This window comes from Morone saxatilis, unplaced genomic scaffold (genome assembly GCF_004916995.1).
Source record: "Morone saxatilis isolate NCDOM2014 unplaced genomic scaffold, NCSU_SB_2.0 Contig10, whole genome shotgun sequence".
Classification (NCBI taxonomy): domain Eukaryota; kingdom Metazoa; phylum Chordata; class Actinopteri; family Moronidae; genus Morone; species Morone saxatilis.
In genome coordinates this window covers 9,870,068-9,884,394 of record NW_023339652.1, presented here as the reverse complement: position 1 = coordinate 9,884,394, position 14,327 = coordinate 9,870,068, and the positions used below count along the sequence as shown (strand labels likewise).

The following is a 14,327-nucleotide window of genomic DNA, read 5'->3' as shown; positions in this document are numbered from 1 at the left end:
GCGCAGACTGCCTGATCAGCAGTCCTCTCCTACAGGAAGTCCCGTGGTCGGCCTCCTCTGGTGATTTGTGCTGGAGAAGTGGAACATGACTCCTCTTTTCCTCCACTTTACCCCCTTTTCTAATTTTCTCTCCTTCATTTCTCCTTTTCAGTCTCACCTTACCCCTTTCACGTCCTCTGTTCCTATCCTCCCTTTTCTGTCATTCGTATTTCTCACCCTTCTTCAGCGCAGCTTCGAGCCCGTTTTGCATCTCTTCCCTCAAACCGTTTTCTTACCGTACATCACATCCCTTCTTTCTTTTCTCCCTGTTCTCCCCGCGCAGCTTTTCCGCCACCTTCTGCTCGCTTCCTCTCCGGGAGATCTCGTCAAGAGGTGTAATGGTGTCTTAATCTGTGCCAGCATGGAACAGCTTGACCAAATGGCCGACGGACGACATTCAATTAGAGCTACAGTTTGCTTCTGCAGAAAGCAAGGACGACACACAAGTGAGCGGCTTTTCGCAAACTGAACCTCAATGTCCTGACTCATTTTAATTGAATCAGAATATAACTTCTTCAAGGCAGTTTCGAAAACATTTCACAAAAGACTACACAGGGACAGAAATTCCAGCCCTCCTTATTTCATATTTTCAGTTTCAGGGCTGATTATTTGTCTCCCACAAAGTGTTCTGTCCTGTACTTCCCACATCTAACTCTAAATGTTTCCCTTCTTTAATAAATGATTACAACGTTACGACTTTGGGCACAGCTACCACTCCTCAGGCGAAGGATTAATGATTCACTTTCATACACTAAAGTAGCTTTTGGACATTCAAACGCAGGATGGTTTGGTCAATTCATTCTTTGACTTGGTAGTGTAGTTGTCAGAGAGTCCAGCATTATATCAGTTTCTTGTGTTTGAGATTTAGCAGCCTGTATGCTGGAGCAGGTGGTGAAACTAAGAAAGAAAGTGCATGAGAGAGCGAGAGAGGATTGATCCGTGAGTGTTTTTTTGTCGGGTTTTGATGACGCCATAGACAGAGCTCCACTTCCTGCAGCCTGTGGCCCTGTCAGGAACAATCAGCGCTCCATGGGCAGATGAAACCCGAGGGCCTCGGAGCCTGGACGCCATTACAGTCGCTGTTACAGAGAAGCCGGATTCATATTATCCGTTTGATCTTTTTTTTTTTTTTTTTCTGATCCGAATCCAAATAATGGAGAGTTGTAACGCTGCCAAGACACTGAATGTTTATATGAGATAAATAAAAATATCTTGTACATGCAGTGCTCAAAGACAAACGGACTCTCAACTTATTTTTAAAGTGGAGAAAGATCAAAAAGTTCCACGCTCGAGCACATTTAAGCCTACATAGATTATACAAACAGCGTATTATTACTCAACAGCTGACACAGCGAATCGACCCATTAATGAATTGTTTAATCAAGTGCTCGTAGGTCGTAAGTCCCAAGGCTGTGTCACCCGTTCGGTAGAAACCCAACTTCCTCTATGACAACGTGTGCTGTGGGTCCTTCCCCTGCGTCCACAGATTGTGTGTCCGAAAAAGAAGAAAGCTGAACACCATATAGTCCCTATGATCTAACGCTTCATAGGAATCAGACAAAGAACAGTGGTTCTTCTCGCGTAAGGGACATTTTCCAGGGACTTTACCTGCGTTTCGACTGCGGGAATACTAATACTTTCAGATGGTCCAAGAACTATCGCGGTAGAAGACATTTTACTAAAGTTTCAAACACAAGCTCTGACACTGCTATTTGTGCAGTATTCATTCGTGGTGTAAGCAAACACTGGTTGTTGCTAGTATCAATGTTAGGATGAAGGACAGGAATTTCTCTTAATGTAATTGAAGTTTAATCTATAGCTGTACTGCTGCTGAGTTTTCCAGTCAAATCTAAAAAAAAAAAGTGCATAAAGTAACCATTTCTAATATTCCCTTTCTGCCTCTGCATATCCGCTTCATTTAAACATCCTATTCACTCAACACTAAATTACAAAGAGCAACACAAGGGCTCTGTATGTTGTCTTGAAGTGTGCAATAATTTCCCGGAACGAAGCTCTCCAGGCATTTCCCTCAGTGATGCTCTGGCTTTCATCTGTGTGGATAATGAGTGTGAACCTGGACCCCTCTGTGAGAAAATCCCCGCAGCAACCTGTAAAACCTGTGGGTGTCTGATCTGGTCTTGTGATCATGGATGCGTCTGCGTGTGTGCGCGCCGCAGGTGTGCTCCTCCTGTGTGTATGTGCACATCATTATGCAGTTTAGTCTCTGCCCGACAGCCTCGGTCTCAAACTTTAAACATCTTAAAATAATGGGTGATATGGGGGCAAACGCACACATTGCAATTTACAAGAGAATTCCCAAAGACAGTAGTGACCTGGGTGAAAAGTGTCAGTGTTTATGTGACTTTAATGACTCTGTATGTGCTTAAATATCGGTACGCAGCACGGAAGATGCTGCAGGAGAGTGTTGAGGTGTCTCTTATGTTTAGTTTTATCATGTGTAGTCATTAAGCCAAGCACTGCGTGGGCTCAGTCTTAATATAGCGTGGATCCTTCTGGGATTTTTAGACTTCAGGAGATGCTCAACTATCTGCAGCGTTCTTAATACATAACCTGAGTAAACCAAGCTTGCGTCCACAGGTAAAGGGTTTTATGTATCCTCTGTGCACACTTAGCTGCCACCAGTGTCAAATAAGATAGAAGTGTCTCTTTAAAATGTTACAGTTCTGTCTTCCTACAGTGATATTATTGCCTTTTCGACAACTGCAGGGCAGAGAGACTTGACCCCCACAGAGTCACTGTCCCTCAGTCTGTGGTAATGTCATTTTACTTCCATGCTGCCCATCAAACACCTGACATTAGATAGCACAGACTAATACAGAAGACTGACTCAAGCTCAGGCAGATTAGTTGGAGAATGTGTGAACAGCTGAATTTAGATCATTCCACAGATTTCTTTTTGATATTCAGGTCAGGGTAACTCAAGGATGTAACCATTCTTGTTCTGCGTCAACATCTTGTTCCAACTGTGCCAGAAAACTGCTCCCTTTTATTGATCTCCCCTCATTGTTTCCTCTTATCCTTGTATATCTCACAGTGCCTGTGGCTGGAAGGCACACGGCATGTTGCTGCAAATGCCATTTGTTAGGGTAGGAATGTTGTTAGGTGCATGATGGGTCCAGTTCCTGGAGAAGACGTTGGGTTTCGAGTTATGTTGTTACCAAACCTCTTTTTTTTTTGCTCGCAGACAGGCCGAAAATAGGCCATGAGGTAGATTTATAAGGCGTGCTTGGTCCGAAAGAATGTACAATATATCCAAATTTTGCCAGATGTGAATAGCATGCACTTCACTCTGGAAGCCTTCTTGGTTCTGCAAGAGCCATTTTACCATTTAGAAAACATCCTTTTAAGATTTGGTTTAGGGAAATTCCATGAATTGGTTCCCAAATGTTGAGGCTGCTGCTTTATGGATGTTGTTGATCATATAGGAATCAGTCGGTTTATCTTCTGTCTGCACTGTATGCATTTTATTTTATTTCCATCCTAAAGCCCCTGTGAGATACATTAACATGGCTACTGAAAACCCACTGCTAACGTTGAATCCATTAAGAAACACAGGGTAAATATGACTCTCCCTTTCTCCCTCCCTCCCTCTCTCTTCCTCTGTCCAGACATTGTCTTCAGCAGTGGTCCAGGTGTTCACAGCAGAAAGGAACTCCAGCTGGAACAAGAGATGCTGCGGGGTGGCCTGTCTGGTCAAAGACAATCCCCAACGATCCTACTTCATCAGGGTCTTTGACGTGAGGGTGAGTAAATCGCATCGTTGCGGTTCATGAGTGCAGTGGCAGATGATGGTGTCCGCCACAATTAATATCCAGTGGTGGTGCACCACCGTTTGATAATAACGAAGACTTTATTTTTATAGTGGGGTCTGTGGGATGTCCTGCAGCATTAACCGTTTGTGTTTTCCCTCAGGATGGTAAGATGATGTTCGAACAGGAGCTGTACAGCAACTTCAACATCTACCTCCCTAAACCTTACTTCATCACATTTGCTGGAGATGTGAGTTTTCCTCCCGACAGCCTTTTTTTTTTTTTATTTCCCATCCTCTGTATTCTAGGTCAGCACACAAATAAACCCCACTTTCTGCCTCTCATGCAATCAGCATGTTTACATCAGAGACACTTTCATTCATTATTCCACTTGAGTCATTGAAAAAGGCCACCCATGTCCTCGAAGACAATTTAATTAAGACCTAGCTGTTCGATTGACAACACTTAGTCAGCGCTTTAAAGACATTTCCTCAAGGACTCTTCTATGATAGTGGTGCAAAAAATATTCTGTCACTTGTACAGTAACCTGTTTCACAAGCTTTATATCACATCCAAAGCATTTGATGTGTCAAGATGCCCTTTATCTGTGGCTGGTGGGTACAGTGGCTCAGTCTCCAGCAGACCATGAGGTATGCGGGACTGCTGATTGTGGTGATAAGGCGGGGACTGATCACTGCACACACATCATGGAGCATAGCTAGTTGGCACTTTACAAATGTATTTGTCTCACATTTTTACACATTTCTTCTGTGTATTTGTGTGTGTATATGTGTGTGTGTGTGTGTGTTTACAGACATGCCAAGTGGGTCTAAACTTTGCCAGTGAGGAGGAGACCAAACGTTTCCGTGGTCATGTGGGAGAGCTAATGGGGAGAAGACAGAGAAAAACTGGTACCAACTTGCTGCTGCTGACGACTTACCTACAAACCTACCTAGCAACCTCCCTACTGATCCTGACTTATTGGAAAAAATGACACGTTTAGCCAATTTTGATCTTGTGTTCAAAATTAACCAGCTTTTTAAGTTTGTTTCAAGTCAAACCGTGCTACTATAGGGATAATGAATATAGCAAGTCGGAAGTCATTCTGTCTTTACTTTAGTTGTGTGTCTTTTTAAAAGGTGCAATAACAATATTATCTGACATGGCTTGACTAGTGTGAGTACAAGATCAAATAGATTTTTAAACGTGTCATTTTTTACAGTGCTCAACCATACAGAACTGGGCAAAAAAAATTCAAAATTTCAATACATGGACAAAATAAATGTATAGGCACTAGACTTATTCAGCAATGTATTCCAGCTGTCTTTCAAGTGCCAGTCTCACCATAGCTTCATGTACTGAAAGCAGTTACAGATTTTTTTTGCCTGAGTCTGTTTACTTTACCATCTGATCCTCTTCTTCTGAACCACTGCAATCTCTTCCTTTGATAACACATATCACAAGCTTACAGTCTGCAACCAGTCAAATTGCATTTCTGCCACACAATGACAGGTCATATAATAATCCAGTCTATCTGTTCACTATTCAAAGTTATCTTTAAAAAACATCTCTCCATTTTGATTCTTTAAGAAAACCTTTCAAATAGTCGCTGGCAGTTTGTTCTTTCACAGAAACTGCTTACAGTCTAGGAGACCACTCTGGATCAGTTTTCCTTTGTTTATTTCACACCACCAGTTTATTTTTTTAGCAAAACCTTGTGGATGCGTCACAACAGTCCGTTCAGAGGTTTGAACAGATATGCAGAGTGGCCCAAAGGGGGCACTGTAGTTTCAGGTTAAAATGAGAAAAAGACAGGGCATCATCCCTCATAACATTTCCAGAGTTATGATAATTGTATAATGGGACATTTGGTACTATTTTTCCCTTAAAATGTTAATTACAATAATACATAAACGGCTTTCAAGAAATATTTTTTCTTTAAAATACTTAACATTTACATGGTTTTAATCCACCGCCAACAATTAGACTTTGGGATTTCAAAAGTCCTCGTAAAAACTGCAATTTTACAAAATGTTGCTGTGCATCATGTCTTCTATATTATCTATCTAAGGAAATGAGCCGTGAATGTTTGTGTTCACCCGAACAGACTCGCAGACTGAGGAATAAATTGAAAACACATTGTTTATGCAAAGCCGCACAGACCACATCCATAAACTTCTTACTGGCACTCAGTCCTTAACTTTTCTCCTCACTTGCTTGATTAAGACCGTCGGTCTTCCTTCCTCCTCTTCTGTGGGTCATTTCCTGACCCTTCAAATGGATCGTTCTTTCATCTTTTCCCCTTCAGCCCTCTGCATTGGGTGCCTAATCTTATCCTCAAGCCTTCTTCTGTTTGACCTTTAGCCACTGGGAAACTCAAGCCATCAGTATTTTGTGTGTGTGTGTGTGTGTGTAATTTGTGTTTATATTCTTGGTAGTTTTATTTGAGAGAGAAAGAGAGACGTGTATTGTCCTCTGCAAACCACTGAATTTATATTTATTATGGATATAATATTAGCTGTGTGTGTGTGTACAATGTCTCATTTACATCTCCTAAGCACACTAACAAGACACTTTTCTTGGCAATCTTTCCAAATAACTTTCCATTCTGCGCAGCCACATGCACAATCCCGCCGAGCCCTGTTCTTAAAAACCAATAAACTCTCTTTTGTGCGCTCTGACGCACTCACACGTTCGCTCCTCACTAACCACAGCCCAACTACTCAGCGCAGGATTGTAACGATTTCATTTGTCTGTGTGTTCACAGAGAAGAGACGCGACCCTCTGAATGGTATGTTTTCCAATGTTTTTCCTGTGAGTAACTTCAGAAATAAACAGAAGAGACGTGTAAAGCCAGAGTCAGAGCTGTATCTGATGGTATCCTGTTTGGTATGTCAGATGGGTGGAGTTTCAGGATCATTCAGAGAACTCAAGACTGTATATCCTGTCCCTAACATTGTGGAAATTATAGCATTCATAGCATTTCATATTCTATGTAGGAAGAATAAATTGAATACCACAAAGACTGACTATATAACTAGAGATTAGTTAAATTATAGCTATTATCAACTAAATCATGAGCTATATGTATTCACATTGTCTGGTAAGACATCAGCATCTGTGTCTAATTTGCTTACAACATACTAACACTAAGCAGGTTTTCAGTATAAAAACACTTTTTGAGTGTGCTGTTGATACACACTGTTGTCCCACAATGCAAAGCTCAAAGGTAATAGAGTTCGTAACAAACGAACAAAAGATAACTATTAATTCTTTAGTTAAATCAGCAGAGGCTTTCTAAAATGCTTGATTGATATGTATTAGTAAGTATGCTCTGTAGTACTATAATGGAAGTAGTATGTAGTATAGAAATGGGACACTGTTATTGTCTGCTGTACTTCCTATCCTCCATCGTACTTTCGTCTTTAGTGCAGTGTGTTTCTATAAGATTAAGCTTAAAACAACAGGAAAAACAGGTTGTCCGGTTGTAAACACAAACAGCTCTATACATATTGTCCACTAAAGCAGGCTGGTTTTGTTTTGTATAATAATGAGTGAAACTGTGTAGGAATCCAAAGGAAAAGAAAGTATGTGATCACAAAACCATTACAGTACCATTACATTCAGTCTAACATAGTATTACAGCGCCCTGCAGTGGAGTTTTGATCTGTGAACTACGTACCCTTCACGGTCTGACGACTCAGTGTGGTCTGATGACTAAACAGATTTGTGGATATGCACACTTTTGTTTTTGGACATACGGTGTTACACACACAGCCTAGTTTTACACAGAGGAGGGAGCCAGTTTTGGACCGACAGACAGCATGATTTGACGCAGCTGGCTTATAAATAATCTGTGTGTGTGCATGCAGCCGTGCAGAGGTCATCAGCACACAAATGACACATTTACGCTTTTAGCTGATGCTCGTATTCAGAGCAGCTTAACGGCACCGGGCATGTGGATGCTTTGCTTTGGGTCACGTGCTCCCAGATGCCATATATGGTCGTACATGACGTGTGTAAAAGAACATGTAACTCTGCGATATACAGTAAACCATTTTGGGGTTAATGGTTGACTTCATTTGAAGTGTTTTCTAAAAGGAAGGTGTTCCGTTTACCTGCCATGCATGAATACCAGTTTCTACTGTCATGCGAGATTCCTGAATAAGAACATCTTGTGTGGGAATTGGTTCATTTCCAAAGGAAGTCATACTTGTCCTCCCACAGGAACATCTCCTCTCCATCTCCATCTGTCTCACTCTCACTCAAGATTACTGCATCATAGCTTTGTTACTCTGTCATCTCCAGTCTGGCTCTTGTTGTCCTTATATTCTGCCCTTTTTCCTCCTGCTGCCCTTTCCAGCTCTCCCCTCCTCATCATTTGGCCTCATCTGCCCTCTGCTCTTCAGTTAATGTCTTCATTTTCCTCTTTTCTCTCTATTTTTCTCCGTCTGCCTCAGTTGCTCTAACTTTCTCGCCTTTTTGTCCCACGCCGCGGATTCATCATGTCGTAGAAACCGCTGAGATTAACGTGGGATTATGCACGGATGGGTTTTAATGGTTACGTAAAAGCCAGCACTAAATCCAGAATGATTTGCTGGGATTAGATGCATTTGTGTGTTTTGCAGGGAGAGGGAGGAGACGGTAGTGGAGGTGGGTGGAGAAAATGATCACAGCGAGCCAATCCGAGCTTGATAATCCTAACAGCGTGCCCTGCTGAGATGGAAAGTCAGGGGAATAGAAGATGATTGCAAGATGGATAGAAAATATGCAGAGCTTAGACACACAGATAAAGCAGGGAATTGTGAACAATTCGCATAGAAGAGAACGGTTGCTGTGATGGAAGGAATGCAAGAGGACGCGTAAACTTTGGCTGTTGGCTGGCGAAGTGTTGGCTGGCTCTTTTCCCTTATGATGGCATCGCTGGACGCCTGCCTTCACAGCTCAGACAGTATGCGTGTAAACTCCACCAGATGTCTGACGAGGATATTAATTTCGTAAATGCAGACTGTTGCATCAAGTCCGTCATAAATTGGCTTATTGTGTGTGCTGGTGTTTTGGTCGTGTTTTGGAAAACTTCGGGATCATCTTGGCTTTCAGGTTTCAGTCAAGAGAAAACCTTTTACCTAAGAAGACTAGAATCAGTTCTGATGAATTTGCTTTTTACCTGCCTACAGAGTCGGGTTGAAGAGGAAGTTGTCCTTTTTGGGAAGCAGTCTTACCCTGTTATGGGTGATTTTAGATTTCTTTCTTGACTGAGAAATAATACCTCAGAATCTGTCTGGCGCCAAAACGTGGCTGTTTCTGAACCACCAATCTACGTTCAAATTCATTTATTTGAACCAGGGTCTTCCTTGGTGTGTCTATCTCGAGCCGTACAGCTCATGCCCAGTCAGCTCATACAATGATGTTCTGCACCACCTTCCTGTCTGCTCCCTCAGAGAACCTCAATTGTGAGGGCAGTGGAGGAGGAGCAGTAGGAGGTGGAGGTCTGAGCCCAGGGAGCTGCCTGTCATCTTTACACTGCCTGGTTCTCCCACAGGACGAACTGTACCCACCTCTCTCCGACCCCACCGCTCAGCTCTCCGTCTGCCCCAAAGAGCGAGCGCACAAGTTGGTCGGCAAAATGTTTCTCGACGTCAGCATGACCACCTGCAGAGCAAGAGACAGTGGGTGCATTTGGGACAGGGTGAGAAGGCGGCGCAGTCGGTCCGCCTCGCCTTCGCCCAGCAAAACTCCCAAAAGTCCATGTAGTGTGAGTGTTAAAGGTATGTGCTACAGCTGAGGCACTGGGAGGAGTTGTGGTTATGAAACTTACCTGTTGTTGAAATCCATGTTGATTGGCTTAGTGTGTATGATGGAGTTGCTGTTGGTTAGCCGTGTATAGTAGACGACACGTGTGTCATATGTGCTGTTAAAACGGGATGTCGTTCATCAGCCAGAGATCTTTTGCGTTATTCTGTGATGTCAGTTTGGCAGCTCATTGTTATTTCTGCCTGTCATAATCAGGTCTCACTGAGATTAACATGTCATGAAGGCTTCCCTCGTTAAATGAAGGTTAAGTAAATAAAGAACATCAATTTACATAGCTGGCAAAAGTGAGCTCCCTTGAATAAATAAGAGCTCAGAATTAATATCATTCATCTGTCACCTAACTGACAGAACAAGTTTACCAACAGATTTTAAACCTGTATCTCAAAGACATTGTACGCTTTGGTGATAATGTTTGTTTGATCAGTTTTCGGTCTGTCATTTAGTTCCCACAAGCTGTTTTTACACCCACAAACCCAAATAAACTTTGTCTGACCTTTCTGTGCCAAAACAGTCTGTAATAGCCATTAAATTATTTAATTGAAGGATTGCTGCTGTCCCTTGAATTTCAACTTGGAGCCAACAACTCGACCCACTTTTTTTTTAATGAAACAGTAAACATGTTACAATTATTTCAGCCCTTTTGATGTGAAATGGGGTATATGTCTTTAACTGTTCTCTATGCATTCCACGTGCTGTATTATATAAACCATAACTTTACTGTCTGTGTCATTTTCAAGGCCCAACGTTGCCCATGGCTACCGTGGACATCAAAAACCCAGAGATCAGCAATGTACATCGTTACCATAACAACTCTCAGGTGAACAACATTGTCCACTCCTCCTTCCCCAAGAGGGAGAAGAAGACCAAGGGGAAGAAGAAGCGGTTAACCAAGGCGGACATCGGCACACCGAGCAACTTCCAGTGAGTCCAGAGAGCGCAGCAGGGCGGGGTTCAGCTCAGGTGGTGGATAAACATTCTTTGACCTTCAGGTTCCCTTTGTACCTAAACACCTCTCACCATTTGTCCGTCACACGACATTGACTTTTTGACGTACCATGTTGCGTAATGTGCCATAACCCAAAGCGCCTGTCAATTTGACGGCATTCTGCGCTAGATGATAAAATGATGTAGCCATAACTCGGATATCGAGATATCTACGTGACTCTAGGTTTATTGTAAACATGTTTCCCACATGACACATTGGCCCAGAGTCCCATATCCCTCTGGCCCCTATAAGTGCTGGTGAATCTGGGCGGGGCATTAATCCTGCCGTCTTCATTCAGAATCCAATCATATACAGTGTGTAGTATGATTGGTAATACAGGGAAATCTGAGCTGTGCTTTCAGGAATAGCCAGTGGCAGCTTTCATAATCTTTAATGAGATAGAGCAGGTTACCAATGGGCCATCTCGATGGAAAAACAAAAACAAGGGTCAGGTCATCATGAACTTTGCGGCAGTTTAATCCACCTCTGCTTGTATGTCTCTTCTTCTTTTCTGGGTGGCGGGGGGATGTACTGTACATATCTCACATGTTCTCTGTCTTTTTGCTTCTCTCACAGGCACATTGGGCATGTAGGATGGGATCCAAACACAGGCTTTGATGTAAGTACAACACAAGAATGTAATGTCAACATGCATCTCCGCACACGCTTTGGAGTACATGACCTCTAAATGTTCTTAAAACTTGGCCCGCAGTTTATGTGTTTGTCAGTCAAACATCCCCCTTCCAGACAGATTTTTCAAATTTAATATCGGCTCCAAAATATTAAGCCGAGCTGCGCTGCCAAGTCATCAGGAGGGTTACACAAGGAGATTTTGGAGGGAAGAGAATCAACCTGCATCTGCATAATCCATGGACTCAAAGCGTCATCAGTAATTATGCTGGATGATGAGTATGAGATCATGCAGGTCAGAGGACTAAGCTCTGTCTGTAAATGAAAAAAGATGAAATTCAGATGATTTGGTTTCATAAGTTAATGCTTTCAAGGACTTAGATTGATTTGAATGGGTGACGTCAGTCGAACAAAGCTCGCTCACCTCTCTGAACCTCTGATTTAAAGCTCCACCACAAATGAGGAAAGGAATATATCTTATAGCCTTACTAGCTAAATTTGTCTCTTTTCTTTTCTATCCTTACCGCCATGATACTGTAGATGAAGTAATGCATAGAGATCCCAGCTTTTGAAGTAGTAATCCACCCCAGAAACACTTTCAGAAGTTCATAGTTTTCTTTACACGACAGTAGCTGTGGTCAACTTGAATTCATTCATTCATATGTATAATGCAATAATCAGTATCTGTCCATTCAGTTCATCCATACAAATGTATTATTAACAGCTTAGTTGTTTATGAGAGGGAAAAAATCAGTATTGGCAGATAAGGTTGCAGCATCTGTATCAGAATTAAAAAGAGGTATTGAGCCATCACTAGCCATAAGTATTTATCAATTAACCTATTAACAGGACATAATTACATAATTAAATCAACAGTATACTTTTACTTTTTTTTGTGGCTTGCTCTTAATCATTTCTGCTGGCAACAGAATACAATATGGAAAACAGAAGGGAGAACTCTAATAACTGAATATAAATAATGCCCCATTTTAACCACCAGGTGGTAGTATAATGGCTGCCATTGTGGTCACATTTTGAGCTTACTTAGATGAATATCTTCACAGAGGAGAGTGTAACATCACAAATTATTTTTAAAAAAAGTTACTTTTCACATACTCACTCTTTCCTACATGAACCAGTTGATGTTTTTTACAGATTTCTGACAGCCAGTGTCAAACTGGGTAATCCTGCTTTTCCAAATGTCCCTTCTAATCCTAACTCAACTCTTAACATGTCACATAATGTGTTACTGAGCTGCAAAGCTCATAAATACAGATTAAAACCAGTGAAATCACACATCCGATCTTAACACATAGAGCTTATGATCTTATATAGATTATACATGAGCAGGTATGAGAGCAGCAGCAGCAGCAGCAATGCCACTCTGTTATAGCCAGTATGTTCTATTTACTGTGGCCGGGAGGCTAATATTGTTTATAAATGAATTAATGAACCCATAATGATACAAAATCAGTTGATGATTATTTGAGTTTCTCAATGAGGTGGACAGGGTTAGGAATTTGTTACTGTGTGAACATTCATCCTCCACTGTTACCTTACCTTCCTGTTTTCTCTCTTCAGTTGAATAACTTGGACCCAGAGCTGAAGAACCTGTTTGATATGTGTGGCATCTCTGAGGCTCAGCTGAAGGATAAGGAGACCTCTAAGGTCATCTATGACTTCATCGAGAAGAAAGGAGGCGTAGAAGCTGTCAAAAATGAGCTACGGAGACAAGGTAAGGCAGATACACTGTTGGGAATTCTTATTGTCTTCTGACCTATAAAACACCTGTTATTGATATAGTAGCAATAGTGAATGGGGGGACTCACACCCACAGTAAATGTTTATATACTGGCTTTGGTGGAGAGTTCTTGCACCATGCTGTTCACTGAGACTTGTTAAATGTGATCTATGCACGTGTTTTCGCAGCACACTGATGATGCGAAATACATTTTAAAGGGTCGATTTTAAGATACTCTAACTGTGGTGGTGGTTCTATCCCCAGGTCCGCCCAGGTGGAGTGGTAGGTTTCTATGCATGACCTGCTGTGACAGCTCATGACTGTGCATGTCAAGTTGGACCGTAATATGACCTAAGAATTCAGCTATAGTGTGTGCAGTTTTTTGCAGTTCCTGAAGTTAATTCAGTGTTTTTGCTGTGCTGTTTGGACTTGAGTTGGATGTTTTTTTTATCATTAGCTATTAACTTATTATTCTGGAGTGTCATGACTACAACCGGAGACGTTAAAAACGTTACATTCCTACACAAGGCTGCTTCATCTTGTTAGATATCCTTCCTCCTGTTACATTAAATGATTTGTGCAATGATTCATTTCTGATATTTAACTTGCGTCGTAGCCAAGCTTGTAATCTCTAGCTCTTGTCCGCCTCACTGTAAACACTATGCATATATTCTGTCACAGTTTTCAGTAACAACATTAACATTAGTTACATGCAAGAAGGCTGCCCCCAGTGGCTTGTTTACATAACTGCATGATGCATTGATACAAAGCAACAAGAATTGGGAAACTGACTTGCATTTTGTTAATACATTGTGGCATTAATTAACTTTTTATTTATTTTAATGATAATTTTGAGATCTAAACGAAGATCGTCTTACAAATTTGGAATGGGGTTTTCCAAATTTGTATTCAAATTTTCAGTTTCAGAATTGACCTTTATCAAATGGTAAAAAGATGTAGAGCAGTATTACTGTATAATCAGTTTTAGACAAGAACACTTGTTAATGCAAGAAGGCTGCCCGCATGATGCATTGATACAGGCAACCTGAAGTTCACATCGCATTTTTGATGCAGTGAAATCTTCTGTGACCACTCAGATCTTTTAGCTGCCCCTTCATGAAAGTCATTTGTAGATTAAAAAGTAAAAAAATACATCAAATTTGGTTGTTCTTCAGCTGACTGATTACAACTTCGCTCTTATTTTAATTTCAAGTTGTTGTTTGTTTCTCTCTGCAGCTCCTCCACCCCCTCCATCCAGAGGTGGCCCTCCTCCCCCACCCCCACACCACAGCTCAGCTCCTCCTCCCCCTCCCCCTGCCCGGGGGCGAGGTGCCCCGCCGCCTCCTCCC

General features: G+C 41.8%; 1 protein-coding gene across 2 annotated transcripts in view; it reads left to right on the top strand.

Annotated features, from left to right (window-relative positions):
- waslb (WASP like actin nucleation promoting factor b) overlaps positions 1-14,327 on the top strand; it is a gene marked incomplete in the record, with an annotated part of 21,562 nt that overhangs the window by 3,435 nt on the left and 3,800 nt on the right. Inside the window, 9 exon segments of one of the 2 annotated variants that reach the window (XM_035675984.1) lie at positions 3,668-3,802; positions 3,972-4,058; positions 4,623-4,719; positions 6,576-6,599; positions 10,360-10,543; positions 11,184-11,226; positions 12,819-12,972; positions 13,243-13,260; positions 14,215-14,327. In XM_035675984.1, coding sequence (XP_035531877.1) covers positions 3,668-3,802; positions 3,972-4,058; positions 4,623-4,719; positions 6,576-6,599; positions 10,360-10,543; positions 11,184-11,226; positions 12,819-12,972; positions 13,243-13,260; positions 14,215-14,327 — 855 coding nt within the window. 2 annotated transcript variants of the gene reach the window in all.